The following is a 12,903-nucleotide window of genomic DNA, read 5'->3' as shown; positions in this document are numbered from 1 at the left end:
TCTTTGCATCAACTCGACGCTACCGGCCACCTTCTCCATATCCTTGTACGCTGGCGTTACCAGTCCGTAGCCAGCGTGCATCGTCGTCTGTAGCGTCTCTAACCGCAACGTTGATCAGCGCTTCCTTCATCATCATCATCATCATCATCAGGGGCCGTCGTGCGATTCGTGGTCGTCGCGTTCGCTGATCATCGCAATGAGGCCCCTGCCACGCCACTCGAGCATTTGCGTGATCCGTTCCTCTGCTCGCGCAAAAAGGATATGATGCTGTTCATCGATTTCGTGATCGAATCCCAGTAAGTGCAGAATGCCATGAAGCAGCAGGGTTCGTAGCTCATCGCGCAAGCGTCCGCCCGCCTGCCGTTGCGCAGTGTCTAACGAAATCACAACATCGCCAAGTATCCGGAGTTGTTGTTGCGGAAAGCTCAGCACATCTGTCGGTGCGTCCACGGAGCGATAGTGCTTGTTCAAGAGCTGGATGTGCGCGTCGGTGCAGAGGTAAATCGATAACTCAATTTGCGACGGGACTGGTTCCTGCATAAAAACCTTCTCCAATGGCGCTATGAAGCGTCTTTCGGAATCTAAAGAATCCTGAGTCGAGCCTACTACACCGCTGCTCAGTGCTTGCCTTTGTCCCTGGTGCAACTCCGGCGTTTGCGGGCACGCTGTTGCCGCCTTCGCTGATAGCGGCGCCAGCGACGGCAGCGTGACCGCGAGTGCCGCCCGTAGGGCATCCCGCGCGTCCCTTCGACACCAGGACAAGACGCTTTCCAGTGCAGCAGGCGCCAGAGAGAGGTCCTCCGAGGGCGACGCCAGCACTCGTAACCGCGGCCTCCGCGCTTGGCGCCGCACCCTAGGAGCGATGCTGCGATGTTCGGCGTCCGCGAGACAGCGTGCAAAAGCACGTTGCTGTGCGTCATTCCTCCAAAGTGCACTTTTTTCAGCCGTTTTTGAGTAATACGATGAGTTTGGACTACACTTTGCTACTCCAGACGAAAAACTACACGGGAACTGCACTTCCTGTGCTTCCCGGCTAAATCGCGGACTCCAGCTGCACCGTCCACCGACACGACACGGCGCCGGTCCGAAAACGGCTCCAACGAACATGCTCGGACCTCTCTTCATAACAAGAGAACGTTACACATCGTGCCAGGATGAGGCTCAAGGTGTCGTCGCAACTGCAACGTCAACGTATCTCAGCGTTCCAAAGCCGCTATCCCAGCCGCGTATAATGGATGCGTCGCCCTGCGACCGTCGAGCGCACCGGGCGTCGCCTCTACAGCAAGCAGCGCTCCGCCTCTCTATCAGCTGCTTAAACCACGCCAGACTCTCGCGAGTCGCCGTCAGTTTCATGTTGGGAGGCGTGGGGCGAGTCTGGGGACTGCTGGTCCGGAGAGCACGCTCAAGTGCTGCCGGTGTGAAGGAGCCCGGCAGTGCGGACGTTGTTGCAGGGAAGCTGTTTGCGCTCACAACGCTGCCTGCGAGTCATCCGCATGCCAGCCGCCGACTGCTGCCAGTGAACGTGAAAGCGGTTGAGGCGGCAAAAAAGCGCTTGCCGCCGGGTATGCTTCCTCAGGTGATAGAACGACCACTGACAGAGCGGGAAGCGCTATGGCGTCAAGCTCGGTTGCTGGACGATTCTGCGCAGCCGGACTCGTTGCGAGTCGGTGGTCTGACTGACGCCCTAACGAGCAACACCCGGGTTGTCTGGCGTCCGCCAAAAGTCACCGCGAGACAGCGAGCATACCTGCGGCGTCAGTGTCTACTTCGCGGCGTTCCGTGGCCCTTCGACATCCCGCGGAAGAAACTTGGAGTCGTGATCCACACCGAGTCGCTGGCGAAGTCGGAGCCGTCATCGCGAACGAAAACGGTATCTGTCGCTACTTTAGAGGAAATTGGTGCGGAGATGTATCTCCGTTACCTTCGCAAAGGCCACAAATGGGAAAGAGAGAGAGCGTTTCGTCAGGCGCTCATCGCTGAGCGGATGAAAGAAATGGACCAGCTTATACAACAATGTCGTGCAGAGCGAAGAGCGTTACGTCTGGGCAAAGTCATAGGCGGCAAGAAGCCAAAGAAACATGAATTGATTGAACTGGTAACGCGAGATATTGAAGAGCGAGCGTTAGCGATCCCAGCGGGCATGAAGCGTCGGGCGGAGCTCGTTCGGGTACTGCCCTCGCGTACGATGCGCCTTACCAAATGGCCCCTGAACGCGTCGACGGAAACGTCGACCAGAGGCAACGTCAGCAGAAGCGAGCGGGAGAAGCGTGGATCATGAGACGCTGGGTTCCGCTATGCCAGCGTCGTGGTTTACGCATGGTGTCGCGTGAAGGTGCAGCACACGTACATGGCGCCTCCGCTCGAGCCGACGCCCTCAGTGGTATGGCAAAGCCGTTCTGTCTCCGTGCGGCATCTGCTTTAGCGGTATAAGCGTCAAGGCGGGTGCTCAAAACAGGCACTCGGTGCACTATAGAACATACGAAGCGACCAGTATATCCGAGAGGAGGTATGGGTAATGGAGCTTGAAGGTAGGTGCTTCATCTTGGAGGCTCTGCCCGAAAGCCATTATCCATCCCGAATTCTGGGATCCATGGTCAATCTAAACGTTTTGTCATCGAAAAAACCCATACATGGCGAGCCGCAGATGCGCAAGCGCACGTCACGGTACAGACGACGAAGCGCGACCGTAGTCCTTTCATGAAGTTTCGGGCTTTCTAGCGCGAGATGCGACTGTGGAAGGTGTGGGCTTGTGATGGAGGCGAGCGGCGCACAAAGCCCAAGGCTTGGAGCGTTTGCATCGAGTTGGCTACACGAAAACATTCACGCGCATAGCCGCAGATATAGAGACTTTTAACAGCCGCCGGCCTTTACCGCCGGATACACGGTGCATATGTCGCTGCGGTTCCAAGCGTTCTGCGTCTTCAATGCTTGGAATCGAGGGTGAAGCGTTCCTGAAAAGCAGGTAGGCGGTAGCTCTGACACGTCGTGCCGGTGTTCCGCGCTGCTCTCTCACAGCACTGAGCAGTACGAAACGGAATCCAAGCTGAACTTTCGGTCGAGACGTCATCACGACTATCAAAGAAATCACCAAGGTGCTTTATCTGCCCTTGGTTTGCCTCGTTGGTGCATCTTTGGACACGCTTGGTGTCGTGAACATACGAACGGCTTGTTCAAGTAGCAGCATGTCGCGTTCTAACTTATCGTGTAAAGTAGATAAATTCTCCACCAGTTGGGCCGAGTAGTTGCGAACTTGCTGAAGAGACTCGAACTCTTGCTGTTTCTCGGACAGTTTCCGGGGGTCTGCTTCCGCCGGGGGTTCCATGGCGGCTTGCGGTGCAGATGATAGCGCAGCGCGTGGAGGAGGCAGGCTTTCAAAAAAAATGCGCAGCGTTTGCCACATGCGTCATTTTAGAAGAAAGTGTATAAAAGGGATTTTGCTGGACTTTAAGGACGTACCTACAGCGACTCTGGTGTAAGAAGCAGGCAGCAACAGGGCCGAACGCGGTGCTGTCCCAGAAGCAGCAGCAACAGCGACTTCTGTATCCAGCTTCTGCCCATGGCGTCCGACGTGATTGAATCTCACTGTGGACGAGACGCGTGATGCTGGACCTGTGGAGCGTACAAGCGCACAAACGAGCGGTGCGCGCTGCTCCGGAACTGATCACGTGCTCATCGTGTCGTCTGTAGGCCTCCGTATCACGAACGCAACGCGTCGTTAGTCGCTGAACGCCCAGTTGTGCGTGCGGGGTGGCACCTGTACGCGCAGCTCAGCATACAAATCATGACTGGGCGCGCGTTTGAGCTGCTTGTAGTAAGGCGTCTGAAGAACCTTCTGGGACCGACGTTGAGCTTGTCGCTTACTGGTGGGTCCTATGACGGCGGCATCGACGCTCTTGGGACGTGGTGCGTGCAACTTCAGCAGTCGGGAACGGCGAACGTCGCACTGCGGCGGCTTGCGCTCGCCGTGCAGTGTAAACAGTTGAAACGCGCAGTAGGACCGTCCGTGGTGCGTGAGTTCGAGGGTGCCGTGCGCAACTGGAAACGCGAGCTTGAAGGACACTCGGTGAACAAGACGGGTCTCGCAGGTGTTTTGGGCCTTCTCTGTGTGCAGCCACGCTTTACGGAGGCAGCCATCGCGGTAGCCGGTCGTAACGAGGTACCGCTTGTATTGGTCGTTCTGGAACGACCGCCAGAGCAGCACCCCGAGCACCATGAAGATCGTGAAGCTTGCATCGTAGAATTTCGGTTAAACAGGGCTGCTCGGTACCTCTTACCGCACATGACAGTTTCAACGAAAAAAATACCCTGCGAATCTCCACTAGGCTCCCCGCTGTTTTTCGAGCAGATCAGTCTCTGTTACGAATGAGGGTTGGCGAAAGGCGGCCTCGACGACCGCGGCCCCACGAACACCGTACACACCGTGTCCCTGTAACGCGGGATGCTCTCTGGCGAGCGCGCGTATCACCGCAGCGTCCATACATACATGTCGCAGTCGGTGGTTGGTGATATGGCGACGCTCCCGGAACCGGAATCACACCAGATCATCTGACGCTTTCGATGGCTCCTAGGTTCCGTGGCAGTCGACTTGACGCCATTCGATGGAGCTGAACGCTGTCGTCTGTGCTCTGCGACTTGCGTGGCATGCACGTGCCGCATATCTGCGGTCGGCTGATAGTTGCCTACTTCGTACTTCAAACGCGCCTCTCAAGACAGCAGAGGCTTGCTTCTTGGCGGGAATTGCGGGCGTTCCGTTGAGTCACCTCTATGACGGACTGGTCCGGTTTTGAATGAAGCATCCATGTGTTTCAAGACGACGCTCGACGATACGTTACGTTGCAAAGGCAAAGCGGACGAACGATATCCGGTGCCAGTTTAGGCGTGCGAGTTGCAGGTACGCGTGCGAGTCGCCTCCAGGCGTGTCCAGAATCGTTCGCATCTGGCATCGATACAAGCCCAGATTATAGCCGTGCCATGCGGCATCCTGCAGCAGCAGCAGCAGCTGCTGCTGCTGCTGCTGCGGAACTCGAACCAGCCAACTGTATACGTGGCTTCATTCAGAGTAGCGTCCATGCGCCGACACTTTTACTGTGGAGCTAGCCAGCGAGCTGAGGCTATGTACGCTTTACAATAGACTGTTGCAAATGTTTGCGAGGACGCGCATCTTCGAATCGAAAAATGCGCAGAAATGCCTCTGTGTGTGTGTCCACTGACGTGGAATGAATATGTTGCGGCACACAAGGTCTTGTTCTCCAAATCGGATGCTTCTGTACCCATCTACGAGTAAAATGGGATGGGTATACGAACGCAACTCGGGCGGGCATGATAAAGTTGGGTTCTCTTTCCACGAATATCAACACGAGCCTTTTTCGGGATTATTCTCCGACTGCTTCCCTCTCCTCTCTCTTATCTACGACTTTAAGGGCACCGGTCATTCCTGTCACTGCAGCTTCATTGTCAGCGGTCAAACGACGTTAATGGCTGCGTTCAAGTCCAGATTTCGCTGCATTCGGCTGTTGTCACCGCATTTTATGCACAGGCAGGCATTGTGGTGTAAACTTCGCTCGCCAGGTTGGTCTTCTCTGGATACAGCCCAAATGCGTCCCTCGCCGCGGTGATACTTTGTAGTGGTCAGGTGTTCGTACATGTCCACCACAGTTCCTCGTTGGAGCGCTGCGCTATTCTTCGAGAACGCGTCGTTCATCGCTCAGTACATGCTATTGACGGGTACGGGAGGCTTTCCTGTATGCTCTCCTTCGTTTCCGCGCCCGATTCTGCATCCTGTGATCGCGGGCTTTTCGGAATGATCTTCTCAGAGAGTGCGCTGTCCACTGCACACGCAAGCGCACACTGTTCTATTCGATAGACGATTTGTGGAACGCGATATTGTCGATGATGGAGCAAGTACCGGAAGCAAAATCCATGCTGAAGATCAAGTCGAGATATTCCGATCCGTGAGCGCTTCTTTCCAGCGAACCGATGACGCGTTCTCCTTTGCGAGCGATCTCCGTGATGATTAAAGTCAGAGTTCGAAACCATTGCCTCGCAAATAGAAGAGACGGTCACCCCTGGGAGCATATCCCGTGAAGGGTTCCATGCTTGCGCTGAATGCCGTTTCATAGATTTCCACAAGAGAGGAGGACTTGTCGCTCGAACGGAATCGATTATTTCACATGAAAAGTTCAGCGAAGTTTCGGCATGAGTCCGTGCGGAACTCGTCAAGGGATGACGTCAGGTTTGTTCAACGTTCATGAGGCGACATCAGTTGCTGAACCCACGAGCTGCCTTAAAACTGAAAGATCGAAATCTAGAAAAATGCTTGATTTGAGCACACTGCACGCAAGGAAACGAGGAGCATGAGGGCGTGTACGTATGAGCCCGGTGATGGTATCGGTTATTTAACGAATCACCGATCGCTGGCGCTGCGAATCACCTCGATTCCGGTGATGGTAAAAACTCGGACGGCAAAGCATCGAACGAGTCACCTCAGAAAAAAAAGACCATGCATCCTAAAATTGTGCATGAATCCGTAATCACTCATTGTCGCACTTGGAATGTCGAGGCTGTATATCTCATGAAAGCTCCGGAAAATCGATCGAAAGATATGGAGTGCGCAGTTTTCAGCGCTCTCGTTTTGATCTGGCCCTTTCGGCACGCAACGCCTGCGCGGTTCTCGCTGTTACGGTACCCGTGTTCGTTGGCCAGGAGCTTTCGGATGCGGATTTTTCGGGCGTTTCCGCCGTGGAAAACGCTCAAGAGATCATTTGCCCCGCTTTACTGGTCAGAGCTGGCTTCTGCCCGCATCCCGGTGCTGGCGAGCGAGACGGGAGCCGTCGCTAGCGCTCTCCTCTTTCGCCGAACGCTGTGCAACGATACGGGGAACGGGCAAACCCGGGACAGAGCAAGGGTGTACTTGAGCAGCGGCGAAATAGACTGGAGTCAGCCGCACCCAGTGGGTTACCCCGCAGGACTTCGGCCGGACCCTGACGCGACAGCGAAACTCCGTGCTGCGTACCGCACGATCTTGGAGCGCGTCCAAACGTTGGCCCCCGAGTCTGCCTACCGCAGAAACATCGAGCTTTTGACTCGGTACCGCTTGGAGGTCACTGAAGCACACTTGGACGATCGGAAAGCGCTGGAAGACAAGATCGGCGCGGGCCTGGTGGAGGAACTGCTCGCCACGGCGTATGACGAGCTGGACCTCATAGAGTGTATGGCGCAGTGGAAGCCCTGGGAAGGCCAAGAAAGCCGATCCATTCCTCTGCACGTGATTGATTAGCTCGTCATAAAAGAGAGAAGCTGCTTCAACCTTTACATCAACGTGCCCATTGGAGCAATTGGTTCAACAAACCTCTAATCTACTTTTCTGCGGAACGAGCAACCCTGGGAGAGTCGTACTTTTCCGCCGGTCGGTTGACACAGCACGGTCGCGCAGCTCCCGCACACAACCACAGTTTGGGCGTGTGAAAAGATGGTTGTGATCGCAAGACACCCCTGACACTTCACGTCCATAAAATAGGAGTTCGGCGACTGCACGAGTCGCTTGAGTTTGTGCTTCCGCGCCTCCGACTCCTTCGGTGGGTGCAACAAGTCGCTCTCCAGCAACGTCATGGTTTAGCGTAGAACGACGCAAAGCTTACGCGCGAGTTCCTGTTGGGATCCAGTCCTCTTCAAAACGCTGCCCACTATGCAGCCAGATCCTCCAGCTGGTGCAGCAGTGCCCAAGTAGCAGCGTATGTCTGTGTAGCTGAACAACGCGCCCCGAAAACGCTCTATGCTAAGCGAAACTGCAACCACCGTCGACGGCGATGAGGCTCTGCAAAAAGTAGCGCAGGCGGAGACGACGACGCGGCACGGCGGCCGGCTGTGTCACGCGCCGCGGTGCTGTCGTCCGCGGATCTCCGCACGTCACTGTGTAAATTAGTACCAAATCAGACTAATATGGACTATATGGGTCGAGGTGGTTCGTCATGAAAGATGTCTGCTCGCTTCTATGTTTCGTACCGCATCGATGGATGGCATCGACGACTGCCCGGCAAGCGACTATCGGTCCGCCGCTGATGATGTCGCGCTGGACACGCTCCTTATCAGCGTTTCGGTTAGTCATAGCGGTTTGATCAAGCGAGAACCTAGGCGCCGAACCTAGCGTAGGCGCTTGCTGTGGCGTTCGATATGCCGCTGCCGCGTTTTACCTAGCGGGGATGGACGGTTAGGCGCCGCCCTCAAAAGCATCGCTATATGGCTGCTCTGGTAGCGAGCTGATACCCATGCGGCATATGCATGCGGGAGTATCGGTTTGCGCTCCGCATCATGACGCGACGTTCGCTGAAGTCTATCCTCCGCTCGACTTGAACTCTACACTCTGATTTATTGCGGAAACCTCTTATTTATGGAGCGGACAGATACCGCGACGTGGTCTCCGCCGCGAAGCCTCGTTGCGCAGCATACGCAGACTCATCTGGCAAACGCGCTGCTTCCTTCGGGCGCACAGCATAGCATTCTTCCATGCTGGCCTTTTCGAGAACGACTCTGGGGCGTCACTGGACCCGAGCTAGGGTTCGCCGCGTGCGGCCGTCGCTCGAACCCATCAGTGTTGTATCGCATGTTCTTCTCTAAATAGTTGGCAAAACAAGCGTACCATATTTATCCATGACCTCCTAGTGCAGGTACTGTGCATACTGGATACAGCGTCGAGCACCTGCTGGTCATGAGCCGTTGCACGCGACCCGGATTTCGAGTCCAGGCCACAAAATTCTCGCGTGTCAGGAAGTACGGCGACGCTCTGTTCCGTGCTGAGCGCAGCGCACGGACTTTCCGTTGAGCATGCAGGCGCTGTTCCCAGCGAATTGGGAGAGACATAGCCCTATGCGAGGATTTCCGAGCCTCCCGATATGCCGACGCTGCAACATCACCTTCGCACCTGAGACGAGCAATGCCAAAGCGTAAAACGCACAGAAGCTGCAGCTTCGCACCGCACGCGCACCCCGATCGTCTAGCGAGACGCCGAAATCTCTGGATGAAGCCCTCAGTCTAGGGCACAGCGCAATCTATATAGCATCCGTACCATAGAAACGCCCGAGGCCGCTCAGCATCAAAAGAAACTGTATTTCCATTCAGATCATCTGAGAGCGCCACAACTGAATGCCCGTGCCGCCAGCAATGATGCTGCCGCAGCGCACCAGGGATGCGACGCAACGCGCCACCCCCGAACGCAGCGTTCGTTGCGCTGCGCAGCCGCGTACTTCAGCGCACGCACTTGAGCACCGCTGTACGCACGACAGACGCTGCACCTGGAGAATCATCGAAACGAAACATTATCTTCGGCGGATTGTATGAGTGTGGCTGTGAGAAACTCGATGCGTAGCGCTTCATGAAAAAGCCTCGCTCACAGACGCACGGATAACCGACGCGCAATCATGGATCCTGGATCAGTGTGTGTTTGCGTGAGTGAGTGTGTGTGTGTGTGGGTGTTTGTGTGCATCATCGATCCGTTGATCGAATATGCTCGATCACTGCTCCGTGTGTTTCAGTGTGTGCACCTCATGAGATGCTTCGCGAAAAGATTGCTTGCCACGCCTCCGTGTTCGCATGCATGCACCTATGTAGAGCTTAATGGGATACCGAACAAACCACATGCTCTCATGGTCAACGATCGACATGGACAACAGAAAGCATCGAAACACAGAGCGCTGTCTCGAATGACGTTCGCAATGTCCATAAAGAGGCAGTTTCAGGTACCGCTCCATACTGCGCGCCGGCACGCTCGTCCTGCGTCGCGCGTCAGCGCATCGCGCACTGCAGACTGCAGTCTGTCTGCCTTCACAGTGCCAGCGCGTGTACGAATTCGTGTGACCCGCTTGGAGACGCGGAGGTTCGAAAGACCTCGTCGCTGGTGGTGCGTGTAAACATGTTCGATTGGCTGTGGAACTTGCTGAGTTACCTCGGGCTCTACTACAAGAATGCTAAGATACTTTTCCTTGGCTTAGACAACGCCGGGAAGACGACGCTGATGCACGTCTTGAAAGACGACCGGCTAGCGCAACACGTTCCGACACAACACGCCACTTCAGAGGAGGTCATATTGGGAAACGTGCGGTTTCGCGCATTTGACCTTGGTGGTCATGAAGTAGCACGCCAGATCTGGCGAAACTACTATACAAACGTTGATGCGATCGTTTACATAGTCGACGCGAACGACCGAGAGCGTTTCCCCGAGAGCAAGGCTGAACTCGATCGCCTCCTCGCCGACGAACAGCTCAGCGATGTGCCGTTTCTGATTCTCGGGAACAAAATCGATATACCGTATGCAGCAAGTGAAGAAGAGCTGCGGACGGCGTTGGGTCTGCACCACCTGACGACCGGCAAAGCGGGCGCCCCGCGCGGAATGAACGCCCGAGGCGCCAAGGACGTGCGGCCTCTGGAGATCTTCATGTGTAGTGTTGTTCGTCGCATGGGGTATGCAGAGGGCTTTCGTTGGCTCGCTTCTTACCTTTAAAGGTTTAGGTTGTTGGAGATGCCGATGGAGATGCTGCTTTGGTCGCCTCGCTTGCCGCGTATTGGACTTGGCGATGCTGGTGCTCCCGCGAGCGCAACGTTCGCCACAGGTACCGTGGAATCGCCTCGTGGAGCCACTGCTGGTAGTACAGCCCTGAACGACGCTCTTCTTCGATGGTTCGGCCCGACTGGCCTCGAACGAGGCGAGCGTCCCGTGCCTGGCTGACAATGAGGTCACGCAGGAACGCTGCGGGGGCCTTGGCGAAACTCCTATAAAAATCACGTCGTAAATACGCAGCATGGATGCGTTCGAGCGTCTCTTCGAATTGCTGCTGCAGTTTCTGGATTTCAATGCTTCCTGCATATAGCGAACATCTTCCAAAGTGCAGCGGAGCGCGTTGGTCCCCCGATTTGTCGGTATCTTCGGATGGTCGCTCGCTGCCGACGAGACCCGCAGAACCCGGTGCTGAAAGAGGTTTCGCTGTTGCATTCTTTTCCGAAACATGCCCGGAAGATGCGATCTCCGCTCCAGTTCGCTCGGTGCAGACGTCCATCGGCAAGGCATCTGGCCATTCGATTTCGATATCGTAGCAATCATGCTCGACTGGTGAATCAAACTGAATCGTGTAGTGCAGCTCAAGGGGAGGCGCAGGCCCCAAATGCTCGCGCAAACGCTCTCCAATGACGTGAAGCGGCATCATCGGCACCGAGCCCTCGAACGCGTCGTCGATAGGCTCCTCAGTTCGTTCGGGTCTAGGTAGATTCGGGGAGCGCTCGTTCTCCTGGTGTGACTCATGCGCAGAGGTGGGCTCGTGTTTGCTCCATCCGAAAATGCGCCTCAGTTCTTCATTCAGCAAAACAAACCCCGGCCGCTCCGGGTGCATCAAACCCTGGCGCCGGATATAATGCCAGAACGTCGTTAGTACTCCGGCGAGCGTGTCTTGCTCAACCCCTAAAAGCGCCACAAGCTCCGGCGACAACTGATAGACTGGTGGATAACGTCGCAGGTACAGCAGAATCGTTACTGGAACCGGCTGCTGTCCGCAGCGGCGCAGTTCGATCCCATCTGCTATGGAGTCGTCCGCTGCGGTTGCTGCTGCTGCTGCTGCTGCTGCCGCTGGGTGTTGAGCTTCAGTGCGCTGCCCAGGACGCGGTTGGCCTTGGTTGCAGGCAGCTTGTGCCGCCTCAGGTCCAGCGCTCGGCGCATCCGCGTTGGGGAAAGCGCTCTCTAATCTAGAGCCAGCGAGGACCTGCGAGCCAGGTACCAGCGACTGCCTCCATTCGATCGTTTCAGCCTGCTGAAAATGGTTATCTGGGTCTACTGCAATCACAACTCGCTCAAAGACTGAAGTGAACGCGAGCTCTGCGACCTGCGGTCCGTTGAGAACGTGGCCGTGGATACGAAGCACCCAGCTGGGGGTGCGTTCTTCTGCTCCATCGCCCGTCGCTGGCTCCTGGCCCTCAAAAGTATTGTAGACAAAAAGACGAAAGGTACACCTTCTCCGAGGATACTGCGCTACAGACGGGAACGCCAAGCCACTGTTCGAAGCAGCCGGAGCGTTCCCCGGCAGCCTTGCCTGCTCCAGCTGGTCGCCTCGGTCAGCGGCTTCAAGAAGCAGCGCTGCCGCTGCTCGCTCGTCACGCCGCTGAAGAGCCCTGGCGACGCGCATGTCTAGCGCTCGCTCAAAGGCCAGCAGGCGCCCAAAGATAGGCACCTCCTCAGCGAGCTCTTCCAGTGTTCTCTGCAAAGAGCGCCGAAACTCAATTCTAGCCAGCTTCCGCGCCTCGTTCACAGCGCTCATAGCCACGTCTACAACGTGTTCACGCTTTTCACCGGCAGACTGCTTCTCGGAGACTACCTCCGGCTGCGAAACGCTCAAAGTGGCCGGTTCCGAGCAACGCTCCCTGTCTGGCGCTCCGACATCCGGCAGCTGTTTGTCGTGTACCGCCGACATGCCACCTTCAGACGCTTTTAGAATGCAGCAGGCCGCCACGTACCCACTGCTGAGCTCGTACCCAGTTCCCTTGCAGAATAAACACTTCTCAAAAGGTTCCCGTGCGCAGCTTATTTACGTAGAGGTCCGTTCCCTTGATAACCAAACGCTTCCCAAAAGGTTCCCGCGCGTAGCTTGTCTTATCAAGAGGCCAGATCCCTTGTGACCCAAACAGCTTCCGGCCAGCGCTGTTATGTTGTTTGCTCAATAGGAGACTAGAGGTCACGAGAACCAATCGCTCCCCCCTGTGAAACCTCTTTCGGACGCGTTCGCTGGAGAAGACACCGGCTGGCCGAACAGGAGCGCGTTAACAGCAGCGCAACGCGTTGCCCTGCAGGCGCCTGTGGCGACGTGGAGCAGCCAAGTCGTTCCAGGCGCTTGCTCTGACTTTGTTCGACGACTTTCGTGGTCGTTGGAA

At 56.1% G+C, this 12,903-nt stretch overlaps 7 protein-coding genes across 7 annotated transcripts, besides 1 other annotated feature; 4 read left to right on the top strand and 3 right to left on the bottom strand.

Annotated features, from left to right (window-relative positions):
* Positions 1–147: 147 nt before the first annotated feature.
* Positions 148–1,125, bottom strand: CYME_CMT202C (hypothetical protein, conserved; the record flags this gene model as incomplete). Its single annotated transcript, XM_005539170.1, has 1 exon — positions 148–1,125. One exon carries the CDS (start codon positions 1,123–1,125, stop codon positions 148–150), a length of 978 nt encoding a protein of 325 aa, XP_005539227.1.
* A 226-nt stretch (positions 1,126–1,351) lies between these two features.
* CYME_CMT201C (hypothetical protein) lies at positions 1,352–2,278 on the top strand (the record flags this gene model as incomplete). Its single annotated transcript, XM_005539169.1, has 1 exon — positions 1,352–2,278. One exon carries the CDS (start codon positions 1,352–1,354, stop codon positions 2,276–2,278), a length of 927 nt encoding a protein of 308 aa, XP_005539226.1.
* Positions 2,279–2,406: 128 nt separating this feature from the next.
* Positions 2,407–3,344: a sequence feature (possible transcribed region).
* Positions 3,345–3,781: 437 nt separating this feature from the next.
* On the top strand, positions 3,782–4,366 carry CYME_CMT199C (hypothetical protein; the record flags this gene model as incomplete). The annotated part of the gene is made up of 1 exon (XM_005539168.1): positions 3,782–4,366. The coding sequence occupies one exon, from the start codon at positions 3,782–3,784 to the stop codon at positions 4,364–4,366; it is 585 nt and encodes a 194-aa protein (XP_005539225.1).
* Positions 4,367–6,712: 2,346 nt separating this feature from the next.
* CYME_CMT198C (NADH dehydrogenase I alpha subcomplex 5) lies at positions 6,713–7,276 on the top strand (the record flags this gene model as incomplete). The annotated part of the gene is made up of 1 exon (XM_005539167.1): positions 6,713–7,276. The coding sequence occupies one exon, from the start codon at positions 6,713–6,715 to the stop codon at positions 7,274–7,276; it is 564 nt and encodes a 187-aa protein (XP_005539224.1).
* Positions 7,277–7,350: 74 nt separating this feature from the next.
* On the bottom strand, positions 7,351–7,608 carry CYME_CMT197C (40S ribosomal protein S27; the record flags this gene model as incomplete). The annotated part of the gene is made up of 1 exon (XM_005539166.1): positions 7,351–7,608. The coding sequence occupies one exon, from the start codon at positions 7,606–7,608 to the stop codon at positions 7,351–7,353; it is 258 nt and encodes an 85-aa protein (XP_005539223.1).
* Positions 7,609–9,904: 2,296 nt separating this feature from the next.
* On the top strand, positions 9,905–10,492 carry CYME_CMT196C (small GTP-binding protein Sar1; the record flags this gene model as incomplete). Its single annotated transcript, XM_005539165.1, has 1 exon — positions 9,905–10,492. One exon carries the CDS (start codon positions 9,905–9,907, stop codon positions 10,490–10,492), a length of 588 nt encoding a protein of 195 aa, XP_005539222.1.
* A 4-nt stretch (positions 10,493–10,496) lies between these two features.
* Positions 10,497–12,446, bottom strand: CYME_CMT195C (SWI/SNF related, matrix associated, actin dependent regulator of chromatin, subfamily d; the record flags this gene model as incomplete). Its single annotated transcript, XM_005539164.1, has 1 exon — positions 10,497–12,446. The coding sequence occupies one exon, from the start codon at positions 12,444–12,446 to the stop codon at positions 10,497–10,499; it is 1,950 nt and encodes a 649-aa protein (XP_005539221.1).
* Positions 12,447–12,903: the final 457 nt, after the last annotated feature.

The sequence above is a fragment of the Cyanidioschyzon merolae genome, chromosome 20, assembly GCF_000091205.1.
Source record: "Cyanidioschyzon merolae strain 10D DNA, chromosome 20, complete genome".
Taxonomy (NCBI): Eukaryota; Rhodophyta; class Bangiophyceae; order Cyanidiales; family Cyanidiaceae; genus Cyanidioschyzon; species Cyanidioschyzon merolae.
The sequence above is the reverse complement of the archived record's forward strand: the minus strand, read 5'-3'. Positions and strand labels throughout refer to the sequence as shown.